Genomic DNA, 17,084 nt, shown 5'->3' on the forward strand with positions numbered 1-17,084 from the left:
CCAAAACTCTGGTAATGCGACTTTAGGTTAAAATTAAATTATGGGGTTTTACATGCCAAAACCACAATTTGATTATGAGGCACGCCATAGTGGGGGACTGTGGAAATTTGGACCACCTGGAGTTCTTTAACGCGCACCTAAATCTATGTACATGGGTGTTTTCACATTTCACGCGCATCGAAATGCGGCCGCCATGGCCGGGATTTGATCCCGTAACCTCGTGCTTAGCAGCCAAACACCATAGCCAGTAAGCAACCACAGTGGGTACTGCGACTTGAGGGCTGTTGTTTGTGGGTGGGGGGAGGGGGGGGAGGGCTCTGCCCCCTCCGGAAAACTCGGGCCTCAGAGCGCCCCCATGGTCGGCACTTATGATTAGAAATATTTGAACGTTCAAAAATTGCTGTCGTCAATCAAGATAGCTTCGCCTCCGTACAGTCTTGTTATGCAGCGAAGCATACAGACCATACAATTTTTGTGTTCTTTTTTACTCTCTGAATGAATTTTTTTCCCCGAAGCACTGGAAATGCATCAGTTATCAGAAATTCAACTAGCCCAGCTTTCTGCCATAAGACTGTATTGCGGTGAAGCATGTTTGCTGTGCAGTGGAACATATCAGAAGAAGGGAACTCTTTCATGAGGCCCCTCCAAGTGCTTATGGCTAGCCGACACTACCAACTCATGCACCCACACTGTGCTGCTTCTTCATGCATATGGACAACACTAGCCACCGGGCGGAAACCTGGCACTGCTAATGGTGTCTGCTACTAATCTGGCTATTCCCATATTTTTTTGTATTGTATTATGTCTTATGAGAGTAATCTTTAAAGAGATTCCATAGTTGTTATTTTGTATTTTATTATCTTTGTTATTACACTAATCTTGGAACAGTTTCCATTGTTGCCTTTTTGTATTATGTCTAATTTTGAAACTGCCCACCAGCTTGGACCCAAGAGTCTGCGGTATGTAATAAATAAATAAGTGCTTGACTTGAATACATGGTTTCCACACTACAAATTTGACCAAGTAGCAAACTTAGCAATGTTTCTGACCCTGATTCTAAAGTAGTTGAGTGCAATCAGGAAGCTCCAATGGCAAACTGGATTAAAAACCTGGCTTTAGAAGACGCAAGGAAAACTTAAACACCAAGAAACCCAGATATGTCCTGAACAACGAAATCTTCTAAAGACGCTCCTTCCATGTCAGCAATGTCTGAAGCATTTGATGAGCTCATCAACCAGCAGCAATTCTCATTTGCTTGTGGCAGCAATATTCACTGCCACAAGCACAGGTTGAAAGATATGTGCATAATGAAATTTGGGCCAAAAAGAAGATCCACATGAGTGGTGGTGTGGGCTCGGCTTGCAAAGAGAAACCTGCCGACACTAGATACTGGTGTGTACAATGAGCTGTTTTTTTCGGCGTCTGGGGGAATTGTGACCTGCAGGAGGGTGTTGCTGCTGCCCGAACATGTCGAGCAGCTGTCCTTTCTTCATGACAACGTAACTGCAGTTATAGAAAATTGTTTTGACCACAAACAAATAATATTCCAGTATGTTATTTCCTGTGTAATAAACTTCCTTTTTTTTCTTTGTACCTCTGGTTTGTGAAAAAAATTGCATTCGTGCAAAACCAATACTATTCATATCCCCTTCAGTCACGGAGTACATGTTTGTGGATGCAACTTATTTTTGCCATTACTGTGCCGTGCTTGCAAGGAATGGACAACGAACATTAAGAACTGAGTAGATTGAACATTTGAAGCGCGTTTTCCACGCCTGGCCGGCGGAGAGGGGAGGCTTCGTTCCGGCTGCGAAGCTCTCCACATCCCCGTAAGGAGCCGGGTGGTGGTCTCGCGCTGACGATGCCCTCTCGGTGAGCGCATAATTTCCCCCCTCATCTTTTAAGAGATTCAATACATACAAGCATTTGTCTCGCAAACCAGATTTATTTCAAGGGAATTTTCCACGTCTCAATTATTTCTCTCGTCGTATTCGAGTGCTCATTGCCGTGTTATAGTTTGTTAACGAAGCTTCCCCTCAAGTCTAAATATTGTAAGGCAGTTTGTCGTGTGCGTATCATGGCCACGCATGCTTATATCGCCTTTCCGTTTCTCTACCACGGTTGCGCCTTAAAACCACGGCGCTGCAAGTTTGCTTTCTTTTCCTTCCCTCTTCTCCGCCCTTAAACTGGCTCTCTTAACTACTACACGCAGAGGCAAGAAACAGCGCGCGCTTTAGATCCTATAGATGAGATGAATATTTACAATTATTATTAGGGTTATAATTATATTTGAGTGCTGATTGCCATGTTATAGTTTGTTAACGAAGCTTCCCCTCAAGTCTAAATACCTTGAGGAAGTTTTCCTAGTCTCTAAAGCTGCTCGAGATCACGCTGCTCCTCTGGCGGCCATTTTTCCAAGAAATTAGCAAAAATCGACTGTCGCGGACAACACCAGCCCCTTTCCACATAAGTATGAGGCTCGGAGCAGGAGCTATAGCGCTTGAAAGTAACCGCTGGCTTGACGAACCAACCGACTGAGCTACCTTTCCGGGCAACATTGAAGGATCACGAGTTCAAATCACAAGTTATGTTCCTTTTTTCCCCCTTTCTTTTCTTTTTCTTTTTTTTTAATGTCTTTTCCTTCATTTTATCACTGTACGGAAACCCTCCTAAAAGAAAAAATTATATATCCTCAATTATGTGTGGCCACACATGTGCAGGTCATAAATACCAGGTTCTCTAGCCGAGTGCCATCCATGCGGTATAACCGAGCTCAGATTGGCCCACCTTGACTGATCAAATTGGGCACCACTGTAGGTTAAATGAGGCGTACAACTCCTGCGGGACCCGCCGTGGTTGCTCAGTGGTCATGGTGTTAGACTGCTGAGCACGAGGTCGCGGGATCGGACCCCGGCCACGGCGGCCGCATTTCGATGGGGGCGAAATGCGAAAACACCCGTGTACTTAGAATTTGGTGCACGTTAAAGAACCCCAGGTGGTCGAAATTTTCGGAGTCCTCCACTAAGGCGTGCATAATCAGAAAGTGGTTTTGTCACGCAAATCCCCATTCTCCAATTTTTAATTTAACTCCTGCGGGGACGGTAGAGTATCCGTCTCCAGTGCAAAAGGACCGTGATTCAAATCCCGGTGCAGCGCAATTCTCCATCGAAAAAAAAAAAAAAAAAAAAAACGTATGTTGAGAAAATTGCACAAACAGGCCTGGAGTGTGGCCTGATCCCGGTGACCAGAACCGGTAACGCACTCCCTCACCAGAGCAGGATTGGCCACCCTGGTGCAGTACTTGGCCACAACCTCCTATGAACACAACAATCAAACCCCAGCCCTCAGTCCCCAGCAGCTGCGAAGCAACTGACCACGGCGGCGGTCAGACCTGCGACGCTGCAGAGGGTGCTAAGAATACCTGGCTCCGGACAGGCCGCCATTGGAATCTGAACCTGGCAACGTTTAACGTTAGAACGCTATCTAGCGAGGCGAGTCTAGAAGTGTTATTGGAGGAATTAGAGGGTAGTAAATGGGATATAATAGGGCTCAGTGAGGTTAGGAGGACAAAAGAAGCATATACAGTGCTAAAAAGCGGGCATGTACTGTGTTACCGGGGCTTAGCAGATAGACGAGAACTAGGAGTTGGATTCCTGATTAATAAGGAAATAGCTGGTAACATACAGGAATTCTATAGCATTAACGAGAGGGTGGCAGGTCTTGTTGTGAAGCTTAATAAGAGGTACAAATTGAAGGTGGTACAAGTCTATGCCCCTACATGCAGTCATGATGACCAGGAAGTCGAAAGCTTTTATGAAGACGTGGAATCGGCGATGGGTAAAGTCAAAACAAAATACACTATACTGATGGGCGACTTCAATGCCAGGGTAGGCAAGAAGCAGGCTGGAGACAAGTCAGTGGGGGAATATGGCATAGGCTCTAGGAATAGCAGAGGAGAATTATTAGTAGAGTTTGCAGAACAGAATAATATGCGGATAATGAACACCTTTTTCCGCAAGCGGGTTAGTCGAAAGTGGACGTGGAGGAGCCCGAATGGTGAGACTAGAAATGAAATCGACTTCATACTCTGCGCGAACCCTGGCATCATACAAGATGTAGACGTGCTCGGCAAGGTACGCTGCAGTGACCATAGAATGGTAAGAACTCGAATTAGCCTAGACTTGAGGAGGGAACGGAAGAAACTGGTACACAAGGAGCCAATCAATGAGTTAGCGGTAAGAGGGAAACTAGAGGAATTCCGGATCAAGCTACAGAACAGGTACTCGGCTTTAACTCAGGAAGAGGACCTTAGTGTTGCAGCAATGCACGACAATCTCATGGGCATCATTAAGGAGTGCGCAATAGAAGTCGGTGGTAACGCCGTTATACAGGAAACCAGTAAGCTATCGCAGGAGATGAAAGATCTGATCAAGAAACGCCAATGTATGAAAGCCTCTAACCCTACAGCTAGAATAGAACTGGCAGAACTTTCTAAGTTAATCAACAAGCGTAAGACAGCGGACATCAGAAACTATAATATGGATAGAATTGAACAGGCTCTCAGGAACGGAGGAAGCCTAAAAACAGTGAAGAAGAAACTAGGAATAGGCAAGAATCAGACGTGTGCGTTAAGAGACAAAGCCGGCAATATCGTTACCAATATGGATGAGATAGTTCAAGTGGCTGAGGAGTTCTATAGAGATTTATACAGTAGCAGTGGTACCCACGACGATAGTGGAAGAGAGAATAGCCTAGAGGAATTCGAAATCCCACAGGTAACGCCAGAAGAAGTAAAGAAAGCCTTAGGAGCTATGCAAAGGGGGAAGGCAGCTGGGGAGGATCAGGTAACAGCAGATTTGTTGAAGGATGGTGGTCAGATTGTTCTAGAGAAACTGGCCACCCTGTATACGCAATGCCTCATAACCTCGAGCGTACCGGAATCTTGGAAGAACGCTAACATAATCCTAATCCATAAGAAAGGGGACGCCAAAGACTTGAAAAATTATAGACCGATCAGCTTACTGTCCGTTGCCTACAAAGTATTTACTAAGGTAATCGCAAATAGAATCAGGAACACTTTAGACTTCTGTCAACCAAAGGACCAGGCAGGATTCTGTAAAGGCTACTCAACAATAGACCATATTCACACTGTCAATCAAGTGATAGAGAAATGTGCAGAATATAACCAACCCTTGTATATAGCTTTCATTGATTACGAGAAAGCGTTTGATTCAGTCGAAACCTCAGCAGTCATGGAGGCATTACGGAATCAGGGTGTAGATGAGCCATATGTAAAAATACTGGAAGATATCTATAGCGGCTCCACAGCCACCGTAGTCCTCCACAAAGAAAGTAACAAAAATCCCTATAAAGAAAGGCGTCAGACAGGGAGATACGATATCTCCAATGCTATTCACAGCATGTTTACAGGAGGTATTCAGAGGCCTGGAGTGGGAAGAATTGGGGATAAAAGTTGATGGAGAATACCTTAGCAACTTGCGATTCGCTGATGATATTGCCTTGCTTAGTAACTCAGGAGACCAATTGCAATGCATGCTCACTGACCTGGAGAGGCAAAGCAGAAGGGTGGGTCTGAAAATTAATTTGCAGAAAACTAAAGTATTGTTTAACAGTCTCGGAAGAGAACAGCAGTTTACGATAGGTAGCGAAGCACTGGAAGTGGTAAGGGAATACATCTACTTAGGGCAGGTAGTGACCACAGATCCGGATCATGAGACTGAAATAACCAGAAGAATAAGAATGGGCTGGGGTGCGTTTGGCAGGCATTCTCAAATCATGAACAGCAGGTTGCCACTATCCCTCAAAAGGAAAGTGTATAACAGCTGTGTGTTACCAGTACTCACATATGGGGCAGAAACCTGGAGGCTTACGAAAAGGGTTCTGCTGAAATTGAGGATGACGCAACGAGCTATGGAAAGAAGAATGATGGGTGTAACGTTAAGGGATAAGAAAAGAGCAGATTGGGTGAGGCAACAAACGCGGGTAAACGACATCTTAGTTGAAATCAAGAAAAAGAAATGGGCATGGGCAGGACATGTAATGAGGAGGGAAGATAACCGATGGTCATTAAGGGTTACGGACTGGATTCCAAGGGAAGGGAAGCGTAGCAGGGGGCGGCAGAAAGTTAGGTGGGCGGATGAAATTAAGATGTTTGCAGGGACAACATGGCCACAATTAGTCCATGACCGGGGTAGTTGGAGAAGTATGGGAGAGGCCTTTGCCCTGCAGTGGGCGTAACTAGGCTGATGATGATGATGATGAGATTGAACATTCTGCTTTCCTAAAGTACACCCACTTCACTTCTGAGAGAAATTTATCGCTTTAGATGACTGCTTTGGCGAGGGCACTACCGTGTTTGATGGGATGTTTGAAGTAGGGCGTTTCGGTAGTAATTTCGAAAGATGTTTTTCTCTTCTTGCAATGCTTGTGCCAAATAATTAACCTGTGCATGTAATTCGAGCAGGTGATTAAATATTTTTTACGAAGAAGACATAGTATTACTGACTGTACAATAAATGTAATTACCATGTAATTACGGTAGTTCTCTATAATATCCACAATCCTTCTCGTCCCGCCTTGACTTGCTTTCTGTGGAGCCTCAAGCACCTTGGCATAAAATTATGTAAATTTTACATATTTATCGACAGTCAAACATAATTCGTGACTGAAGGGGATACAGTCGAACCCCGCTACAACGAACGTCGCTTCAACGAAATTTTCGCTTCAACGAAATATTTCCAATTCCCCGTCAGCTCGCTATACAAAGTAATGGAACAAATTTCTCATCACAACGAACCATTTTTGGGGCGCGTTTCCGCTTCAACGAAATTTTTGCTATGCGAAGCTCGATTTAAAAATATATCTTACAATAAAACAAGCATATCGCCGCCCATCTATGTACTTCCATAGGCCCACGCTGCTTTGTTTCGCTAAACATTCGCTGGACCAAACTAATCCACTCACTGAAACGCACATGATCACCGCCATAGCTTGGTGTTGATGACTATCGGGCTGGCTGCCTTGCGACAAGGCGCGGGGGCAAGCTCCCGTTTTCTTCCAATCCAATTCAGAGCCGCAACCAATCCGTTGCCAAAGGACGCAGCAGCCTGGCAACAGCAGCGCGTTTGCCCTAGTTTTTTTCACTCGTGCTTGTGCTGCTAGTGCGCTGTAATGAATGCGAGCATGGCGACTTCATCTAGAAAGCGGAAGTTCCTCTCGCTTGAAGAGAAGGCACGGATTATCAGCGCGGCATCCAGTGGCAGGAAAAAGGGAGATGTTGCAGCGGACTTCGGCATCTCACAGAGCACGCTGTCAACGATCTTGAAGTCGAAAGACGCGATAGCGCAAGCTCTTTCTTCGGGGACATCCGCGAAGCGGAAAAAGCTGACGCAAGCGGCTCATGAGGACCTTGAGAAGGCTCTGTACACGTGGTTCCTCGACGTGCGCGCAAAGAAGATGCCGGTCAGCGGAAACATGTTGCAGCAAAAGGCACTTGGCTATGCCTGTATGCTGGGCATCAATGATTTCAAAGCCAGCTCAGGGTGGCTGACCCGTTTTAAGGCCAGGCATGAAATCGTCGCTAAAGTGCTGTGTGGGGAGTCGGCCTCATCAGACGCCGACGCTGCATCTGCTTGGGCATCAGCTACTGTGCCGGAATTAATGGAGAAATATGCCACATCAGACATATACAATGCCGATGAAACGGGACTTTTCTTCGAGCTCCTCCCCTCCAAGACGCTTCACATGAAGGGCCAGCCATGCAGCGGAGGGAAGCATAGCAAAAAGCGTGTGACTGTGCTCCTGTGCTGCAACATGGACGGGTCTGACAAGCGCTGCCCACTGGTGATAGGCAAAAGTGCGAAGCCGCGGTGCTTCAAAGGTGGCAAGAGCCTGCCCGTCAAATATGTTGCCAATAAGAAGTCTTGGATGACACGGGCCGTTTTCAAAGAGTGGCTAACCGCTTTCGACCGTGACATGACGGCAAAGAAACGTAAGGTTTGTTTGCTCATCGACAATTGCTCAGCGCATAACGTTGAAGACGTTCAGCTTCAAAGCGTGGAAGTAAGATTCTTCCCGCCGAATTGCACGGCTTTAATCCAGCCGCTGGATCAAGGTATCATCAATAGCGTTAAAAGCGCTTATCGACAGCGACTGATTCAGCGGCTGGTGTTAAACATCGACACCGGTCGGGCAATCGAAGTGGATTTGTACATGGCTGTACAGATGGTCTCAGCAGCGTGGACGGCAACCAGTCGCAGTATCATCTACAACTGTTTTGTGCACGCCGGCTTTCACTCCGATGCTCAACTGGCAGCGAACTCCACGTCGGACGAGGAAGGCTGCAGTACAATTGCTCCACCCTCCACAGAGGCCAATGCGGCATGGGCAGCCCTTCAGGACTCCGGAGATGTGCCGGCCGATGTTCACATCGGCGACTACATCGCTGTTGACAGTGAAGTGCTAGCTCACGAGGAGCTGAGTGACGAAGCTATAATTGAGGGCGTTCGCCACAACGACGCATCATCGGATGATGACAGCGACGCGGAGGACTTAGCGCCACCACCTGCAATAAAAGTGATGGATGCTTTTGATGTGATCCGCAGATTTTTCGGTGCTCACGATGACGACGTCGCGATGCAACTGTTCACCGAGTGCGAAAGCCGCGCCACTGCACTCGTGGCAAAAAAAAAGAAGCAGAAGAAGCTGACCGACTTCTTTGGAAATAAATGATGTTTTGGGACTATGTGGTCCAACCTGACAGTGTTTTTGGCCTGTTTTCGCCTCAACGAAATTTCGCTTTAACGAAATTTTTCGCGCGCCCCGTCAGTTTCGTTGTAGCGAGGTTCAACTGTATTTGAAAAATGAGAAAAATATTCGATTCAATTTGCGCTTGGTTTTCGTTATTCAAGGTCACTTCAAAATTTAAAATTTGATATTCGCACAACCCTAACCAAAATCATGATCTGATTATGAAGCATGCCGCAGTGGGGGGTCTCCGGATTAATTTTGATCACCTGGGGTTCTTTAACATGCACATACAAATCTAAGTACACAAATGTCTGCATCCCAATGAAATGAAGCCGCTATAACTGGGATCGAACTTGTGACCTCGAGCTTAGCACAACGCCATAGCCACTAAGCCTCTGCAGCGGGTGGCTAAGAAAAATAGAAAATTCGGATTCCACCTGCATGGACGCAAGCTAATTTGGCCACCGAGTAGAGTAGAAATAGCGATTTGATAAGTCACTGGCACGGTCGTCTGTCATGTAGCCAGTGCCTAATAGAAACCGAAACTAGCAAAGCCTAGTCGATCCAGTAGCCTCCAACTGTATGACAAATGAAACAGCAAATCAAGCTAAAACAAAGGCTTCCAAAGATCATTGCATATGGCAGCAAGTATGTCTGTTTTACAAAATAGACACACATTTGTTTACTTTTTGCTCATGTATTGGCCGCACTAAAGATATTCAAACCCAAATTCAAAAGAAAAAATGCCACCTTTACATGAGAATATCTGGTATAGTATGGGCCTGACGGGCTGCCTAGGCGGTGCTTCAGAAACGCCGGTCAACAGCGCCCTTCATACCGTGCTTATAGGTTTCGGGTAGTACAAAACAATGCTCTGCTGGTGAATGCATGGCGCCATGGTATATCTGTTCGTCTCAGCTGCCCTGGGGTAGGAATTTTGCAGAATTTTGTGCATGGGAGGCATTGTAGCATGCCTTCCGTCGCCAAGGAAGCAAAGCCCTGTGCCGAATGCGTGCACTATGCACAAGAAGTCGCAGACGCCGTTACGGTGCACGGCCGCTTTCAGTGCATGTGCTGCTCTGGTATACATGATGCCAAGCTGCAAAGGCAGACTGCTGCAGTATGTGTCTATTCGCTTAAGCACGTGCACAAACTCAGAACCGTGGTGCAACAATAAATTAGTTAACTAATGAAACTAATAATACGCTGCTGGCATTCGCACTATGACTCAGCTTGACCGGCTCTGGTATGTATGCCGCAAAAGCGCATTTCAAGACATGGCAATCAGTAAATATTGTGATTGAGTGTCTGTATCCTTAGCGCTGGCTGACGCACAGTGGCTCTTCTTTTTTCGGAGGAAGAATGATGCAGCTGCAGCAAGAGTTTCATTTGTTGTGATTAATTTGTTTACACTAAGATATAATGTGACAAAGGCGGTTTAAACACCACTTTTTATGTTCAGTTCCCTATGTTATTGCGCAAGTGACTGTGCCATGTCAGTCTATCCAATTATCTTTCGCTTGTTCTCTCAGCAACGTATTCTGAAACAATTTCAACGGTTCTAAATTAACTTTTGCTTAATTAGGTGGGCTGCTTCACCATAAGAAATTGCTCTAGGTCCTTTAAATTTCTGTGTGTGACAGTTTTCTAATACAAAGAAATCACTGCATGCACCTATAGAGACAACTGCGTTTTTCATGGTCAAGCTAAAATAAAATTAAAATTTTTCATGGCTAAGGACTCTCAACGAGATGATCCACAGGCTACTCACAGCTAACGCAAGTGCTTTTTCCGATAGCTGAACGCCAAAATAAAGCAGGAAATGAACCCTGAGCCCACACACAAATCAAGCGAGACCGACTGTATACAGCGCACTGACAGCGTAACCTAATGTGGGGAGCTGCGACTTGTATACTACCCAGCCGATTTGGTCTCTCGCGACCGTCATCGCACCGTGCGTTGAAAATTCCAGCGTGTCAGGCCCAAGACCCTCATGACGATTCACCACGCATCAATAACTGCGGTGACGATGCTTGGGCACAGTGCGCTGCTCAGCGCAGTGTGGCGTATATTCGCCGGGTCTGGCTGCCTTCAGCATAGTTTGTCGGACAAAAAGCACCCGCACTCCATGACCTGTGCTGCATTCGGTAGCACACAACACCCTATGTATGTGTTGAACACTTTTCAAGTGCGAGATATACGCACAAAACCCCAAAACAAAGCACAAAACTAGGGAGACTCGTGTTACTCTACGGGACAACATATTTTCCATACTACCCAGCCAACTATGTTGACTGCCAGCAGGTTGCGCCACGGTGCATTCAAAACTCAAGGGCGTCAGCCATATAAATGGATACTTATTAAAACTATGCAATAAAATAAACTTAATCGATGAACTAGGTACATGTTACTGAATTTCGAGGATGAGCAGGTACTATTTAATTATCAAAATCATAGGAATGTTCTATTTTGTAAGCACTGGTTGGGTAATCTTGACTCTACAGGTATGTTTTTGCAAACTACAACAAGCTACAAAGCTCAACCAAGACATTAAAAGGCAATGCAGCAAGCAGACATAACAAGAGATACCAGTGTTACTACGCAAGACAAACACAGCACGCGATGCTGCTTTGCTGTTAGCAACAATTTTTATATGCACAACAATGAAGAAAAAAGTTCATGAATGTTCAGTGTATACCTTGACATGATGTCTTTATAAGAGGGCTCTTTCTCGGATTTTGACAGTTCTTCCCCTGAAGTGTCACTGGTTTCGCTATCTTCACTGCTTTCATGTCGAGAGCTCTTTCTTGCTGTTGCATGTTTTGCATCCTTCTTGTGTTTCTTCTTCTTAAGTTTAGACTGATAAAAATAAAAAGAATAAACTTGGTATAAAATCCACAAAATTTTCAAAAGCAGAGAATAAATGAGTTTTCCAGACATACCTTGAGCTTTTTTTTGTGTTTCTTCTCACTCCTTGACTTGTGATCCTTTTTCTTGTGTTTGTGTGAGTGCTGTAACTTAGATGAACCTTGAGGGATAGCTGACAATAGAGAAGCAACAAGGATTAATCACCTGCAGAAAATGCATAAGTACATTAATTTCACAACAGCACGAAAGACAAAAATATTACATGCCATTTACACACTGCAGCTTAATTCTATATAAATTTAAACATGTTGCATCACAGTACACCTATTGCGTTACTTACTGTTCATTACAACATTCAAAGAGACATGTTATAGAAATTAGAAAAGTCCCAGGAGCTAAATTTACTTTTGCCCACATGTGAAGAAAATAAGATCATCCTCTGTGCCTGATGAAAGTGCTGCCCCAGCAGTATTTGTTCTTATGTTTTTTCATGCTGGAAGTGATGACGGAATGAACTCATTTTTATGAACCAGACCCACTGAAGGCAACAACACAAGCAGTTTTCTTTTATAGGAGTGAAAGGTGCTAATAATGTGAAAGGTCTGCAAGAAACTTCAGATATGTGCTGCTTCAAATATGACATATTGCCAAACCAGCCTTCAAAGTAGTGCTGCAAGGTGTATACCTCGCTCCGATGGTTCAATGTTGGTAAAGCAAGGCCCCCCTTGTGGTGGCTGTGGTGGTGGCATGGGGCCATACATGCTGCTGCTGGACGTTTGCTTAGAGTGTTGGGATGACGTCGTTTCACCTAAGGAAGCGCAAGCCACTGTGCTGCTTGCTGGATTAGAGGGCATGTCTTGCAGTGGTGCAGCTGGCACCCTACGATTGAGCTGCTCAAAGTCAAGGTTGGCAAAGACTCCGAGGGCAGGTCTTGGAGGTTGCTTTACTGCTTCAGTCGGGCTTGCTGTTGTGTCAGTAGCCCCTGAAACGGCCTCCTCTCCTATAGTTGTCTCTCCTAACATTGGTTTCCTATCTACATGCTCCTCATCCTCATCCTCTGATGATTCTGAGAAGATTGATTTGAAAAATTCCAGAGTTGGGCGCTCCTCTTCAGGCGTGTCGCTGGAGACCTGCACCAGAAATAGGTTAAAGTAAGAAAACATATTTGGACCCATTGCCGACAAGCACACAGAGACTAGCTCGTGCACAATGGAACATGGAACCAGGCTGCTGCATCATCACTGCAATGGTTTTTTGTTTTTGAAGCTTCAGTGTTCACATGCTCAGGTTATAGAACATAGTGGCTTTTCACCCACATGGCAAGCAGTGCGCATCAGTAAGTCATCAGGCGGAGTTGGGTAGTGCGAAACGGGATGAGAGACAAAGGCCCTGCACCACTCAGCCTCATGGAATACCAACTAGCCTCAACCATCATTCTCTTAAAAGTCATCATCTAGTATAAATTTATTTTTATATATTCTGGGGTTTTACGTGCCAAACCACAATTTGATTATGAGGCACTGCATAGTGAGGGACTCCGGATTAATTTTGACCAGCTGGGGTTCTTTAACATGCATCCAATGCACGGTAAACAAGCATTCTTGGATTTTGCCTCCACTGAAATGTGGGTGCCACGGTTGAGATTCAATCCCATGCCCTCAGGCTTAGTAGCGCAACACCACCACACCACCATGGAGAGTCAAGTCATCATCTATATAAGCATACTGTATTTACCCGAATCTAATGTGTACCTTTTCTCAGAGAAAATAGGTCTGAAAATGGCCTGCACATCACAATAAATACAAAGCAAAACTACTGTCATAGCCATGAGACGCAGCGTCATCACCATCACAAAATAGTGACAAAGCAAGTTTTTGTGAAGGTTGCTGCTGGTTGATTTTGTGCTCAACTACAATCTAGAGTGGTATTCCTGGCCAATAACTGTCAGAGATGCTATCACTTTCACGAGATTTTGCACGACTCTGCACTGGATGTGTCGCTGTAATCGACTTCCAGCGTTTCTGGCGCTATGTCAAGCTTTCTAGCTGCGTACAGTACCATGACCGTTGTCGGACACACACTTTGACAAGTTCGATGCAGTTTTGCAAAAGTGATAGCAGTGTCTCTAAAAGTGATTGCTCACGAATACAATTAAGTGCAAATGGCAATGATGATACACTGCTTTTGTACTATAAAAAAGCTCAGTGCTCTTTAAAAAAAAAAAATCTGTGAAGGTGTGTCAGTTTTTCAGATCACGAACGTGGGGTGCATACTATATTTTTCTTTTATGAATTGGCTGCCTGTTACATTCAGTTGCACATTTATTTCAAAAACTGGGTGGACGTCAGAATCAGGTAAATATGGTAATGGCTCATTTGAAGCGCTTTTATACATTAATGAACATTGATACACGCATTTAATACTTTCATTAAATAAATAAACTAATAACATTAATAATACATGAATTATTAAATTTCACTTTATGTTCGCTAATATGAATATACTGTCAGTGGTTTAGACAAGACTTAATCTTGTATGTTGGGGGAGTGAGGGAGAGTGTGCAACCCAGTGTTGATTTTAAGAGGTGTTTCTCACTTGCTTGTAACCTGTTACATGTTTTAACACAAATAATTTTTAGCCATTTTCTGACACCAAAACAACACCCTGTGTGCGCAATGGTCAACCGTGGTCACAAAAACACTTGCCTCTTCATCATCAGACTTGGATTCCACTGTACTTGTCATCACTTCTGCACCTGAGACAGCAGGTTCAGTAACCGGCACAGGTCCTAGGAGGGAAATGGGAGATATTGAAATCAGCCGCACTTTTCATGATTCTAAATTTTCAGAAAATCTGTATGGGGAGGCCACAATGTTTTTTGACGTAAGCACATTGCTATTCATCATCGTCATCGTCAGCCTAGTTACGCCCACTGCAGGGCAAAGGCCTCTCCCATACTTCTCCAACTACCCCGGTCATGTACTAATTGTGGCCATGTTGTCCCTGCAAACGTCTTAATGTCATCCGCCCACCTAACTTTCTGCCGCCCCCTGCTACGCATCCCTTCCCTTGGAATCCAGTCCGTAACCCTTAGTGACCATCGGTTATCTTCCCTCCTCATTACATGGCCGGCCCATGCCCATTTCTTTTTCTTGATTTCAACTAAGATGTCGTTTACCCGCGTTTGTTGCCTCACCCAATCTGCTCTTTTCTTATCCCTTAACGTCGCACCCATCATTCTTCTTTCCATAGCTCGTTGCGTCGTCCTCAATTTCAGCAGAACCCTTTTCGTAAGTCTCCAGGTTTCTGCCCCATATGTGAGTACTGGTAACACACAGCTGTTATACACTTTCCTTTTGAGGGATAGTGGCAACCTGCTGTTCATGATTTGAGAATGCCTGCCAAACGCACCCCAGCCCATTCCTATTCTTCTGGTTATTTCAGACATTGCTATTCAAGTGCTACCAATTAAAATACTACTATAATATGAAACAATGGCAGCAAGAATCACCATATTAAATAATAAGGTAGGGCTTTCTTCTAAAATGATTAAGTCTTGGGTGCATTTTTGCATGCTAAATAAAGTCCGAGCATAAGCACAGGCTTAATTCTGACAACAATATACAGTAAAACCTCGTTAATTCGAACTCGGTTAATTCAAAATCCTGGATAATTCGAAGGTTTTCTGCGGTCCCGTATTTCCCAATGTAAATTTGACAGGATAATTCGAACCAGCGGCCTAGGCCAACTGGGTTATTTCGAAGATTTGGGGTGCTTTACGGCAATTCCCGATTCCCATTTCACTGAAAACCGACGAAACGACGGCCATTCGGAGCCGCGAGGTGACGCCACATAGCAATCGTGATTATTTATAGACGAAGCACCTGACCCGTAGTACTGCTAGCACAAAAATCAGTCCACGGTATGTCCCGTGCACCACCAAAACGCGCGCCTGCAGAGAAGACAAGCTTCACTGCAACGCAGTGGGCATACCGGTTTTTGTCACATGCTCTCGTCCCCCTCTCTGCATGCTCCTTGTAGTCGCAGCGGTTGCAGCGTCAGCGCGTGTTCTGTGCTACTGCTGCTGGCTGCCATTCGCTCATTCTCTCTCCGCGCCTGCAGCGACGTGTGTGCGCACAACGCCGGTCTGTGCCGCTTCTTTTTGTGTGGTGGTTAGGGATGTTGCAGCTAGTATGGCGTTCTTTTTTTTCTGAACTGTGCAGAAGTGCCAGTGAGCAAAGATGCCAAATTATAAGACTTTAACGCTGCAGCAGCAGCTCTGTTTGATCCAAGAAGCAGGTAAGAACATGCATTCTAAGACCGAGTTGGCTGAAAGGCACAGCGTGCTCCTGTTGACGACGTCCACAATATTGAAGAACAAGTCGAACATACTGGAGGCCTACAGCAAGACATATGCTTCGAAGCAGTCGTTAGTATGGGCTCCCACGTACCATGATGTGGAATCAGCTTTACTTCGCTGGCTGCAGAAAGCAAACGCAACCCACCTTCTCGTCAATGGAACGATATCGCGGGAGTAGGCCAACGACTTGGCTCTACAACTTGGGCACGAAGAGTTCAAGTGTAGCAATGGATGGTTCAGCTGTTTTAAAGAGCGCAATAATCTGACCTTCCTAGCCGTCTGTGGCGAGAGCGGCAGCGCAAACGAGAGCGTCGTCGACGACTGGAAGAAACACACACGTTGGCTCCGTTGCTTAGCGAGTACGGTGCAGAGAATGTGTGCAACCTTGACGAGGCAGGCCTTCTTTACAAGATGCTGCCCACAAAAACGTTCGCAGCGAAGGACACCACGGTCAAGGGTCGAAAGCAGGGCAAGGAAAGAATTACCATTCTGTTCGGCGCGAACATGTGCGGTAAACACAAGCTGCCACTACTCGTAGTTGGAAAGAGTGGGAAGCCTCGCTGCTTTAAAAATGCACGGCTGGCGCCAAGGGATGAGCTCATCTACCGGCACAACAAGAAAGCCTGGGTCACAGGCGCTATATAAGATTACGTTCGGCAGCTTGACCGCAAGTTCGCAGTCACAGGCAGGAATGTACTCTTCGTTGTTGATAATTGCCTGGCGCATGGTGACACCACCACACCTGAAAGCTATCAGGATGGTAGTTCTTCCTCCAAACACCACGTCGATCTTGCAGCCAATGGACCAAGGCGTCATTCACCACACGAGAAAAATTTACTGCCACCACCTGTTCAAGCACATGCTCCTTTGCTACGACAACGGCAAGGAGTACTCCACTGACCTACTCGGGGCCATATGTCTTGTCTTGTTTTATATGCATGGAAGCAAGCGGAACCAACTTTGATCATGTGGTGTTTTGAACATGCTGGCTTCTCGAAGGAAAGCACTGTCAATGCTGATGCTGACTATTCATGTGCACTTGATGAAGAAGGAGCAGAGTATTGCGACCGCATAAATGCACTCTACG

At 45.4% G+C, this 17,084-nt stretch overlaps 1 protein-coding gene and 1 long non-coding RNA gene across 2 annotated transcripts in view; one reads left to right on the top strand and one right to left on the bottom strand.

Annotated features, from left to right (window-relative positions):
• The window catches only part of LOC142561453 (uncharacterized), a 42,048-nt gene that overhangs the window by 21,502 nt on the left and 3,462 nt on the right, over nucleotides 1-17,084 (top strand). The gene's annotated exons all lie outside the window — the stretch shown is intronic.
• The window catches only part of LOC142561436 (G patch domain-containing protein 1), a 91,779-nt gene that overhangs the window by 9,691 nt on the left and 65,004 nt on the right, over nucleotides 1-17,084 (bottom strand). Inside the window, exons 12-15 of the mRNA XM_075673447.1 lie at nucleotides 14,343-14,425; nucleotides 12,323-12,767; nucleotides 11,712-11,809; nucleotides 11,468-11,628 (exon numbers count right to left, since the gene is read on the bottom strand). Coding sequence (XP_075529562.1) covers nucleotides 11,468-11,628; nucleotides 11,712-11,809; nucleotides 12,323-12,767; nucleotides 14,343-14,425 — 787 coding nt within the window. The remainder of the gene's footprint in view (nucleotides 1-11,467; nucleotides 11,629-11,711; nucleotides 11,810-12,322; nucleotides 12,768-14,342; nucleotides 14,426-17,084) is intronic.

Source organism: Dermacentor variabilis, chromosome 1 (assembly GCF_050947875.1).
Source record: "Dermacentor variabilis isolate Ectoservices chromosome 1, ASM5094787v1, whole genome shotgun sequence".
In the NCBI taxonomy this organism is placed as follows: domain Eukaryota; kingdom Metazoa; phylum Arthropoda; class Arachnida; order Ixodida; family Ixodidae; genus Dermacentor; species Dermacentor variabilis.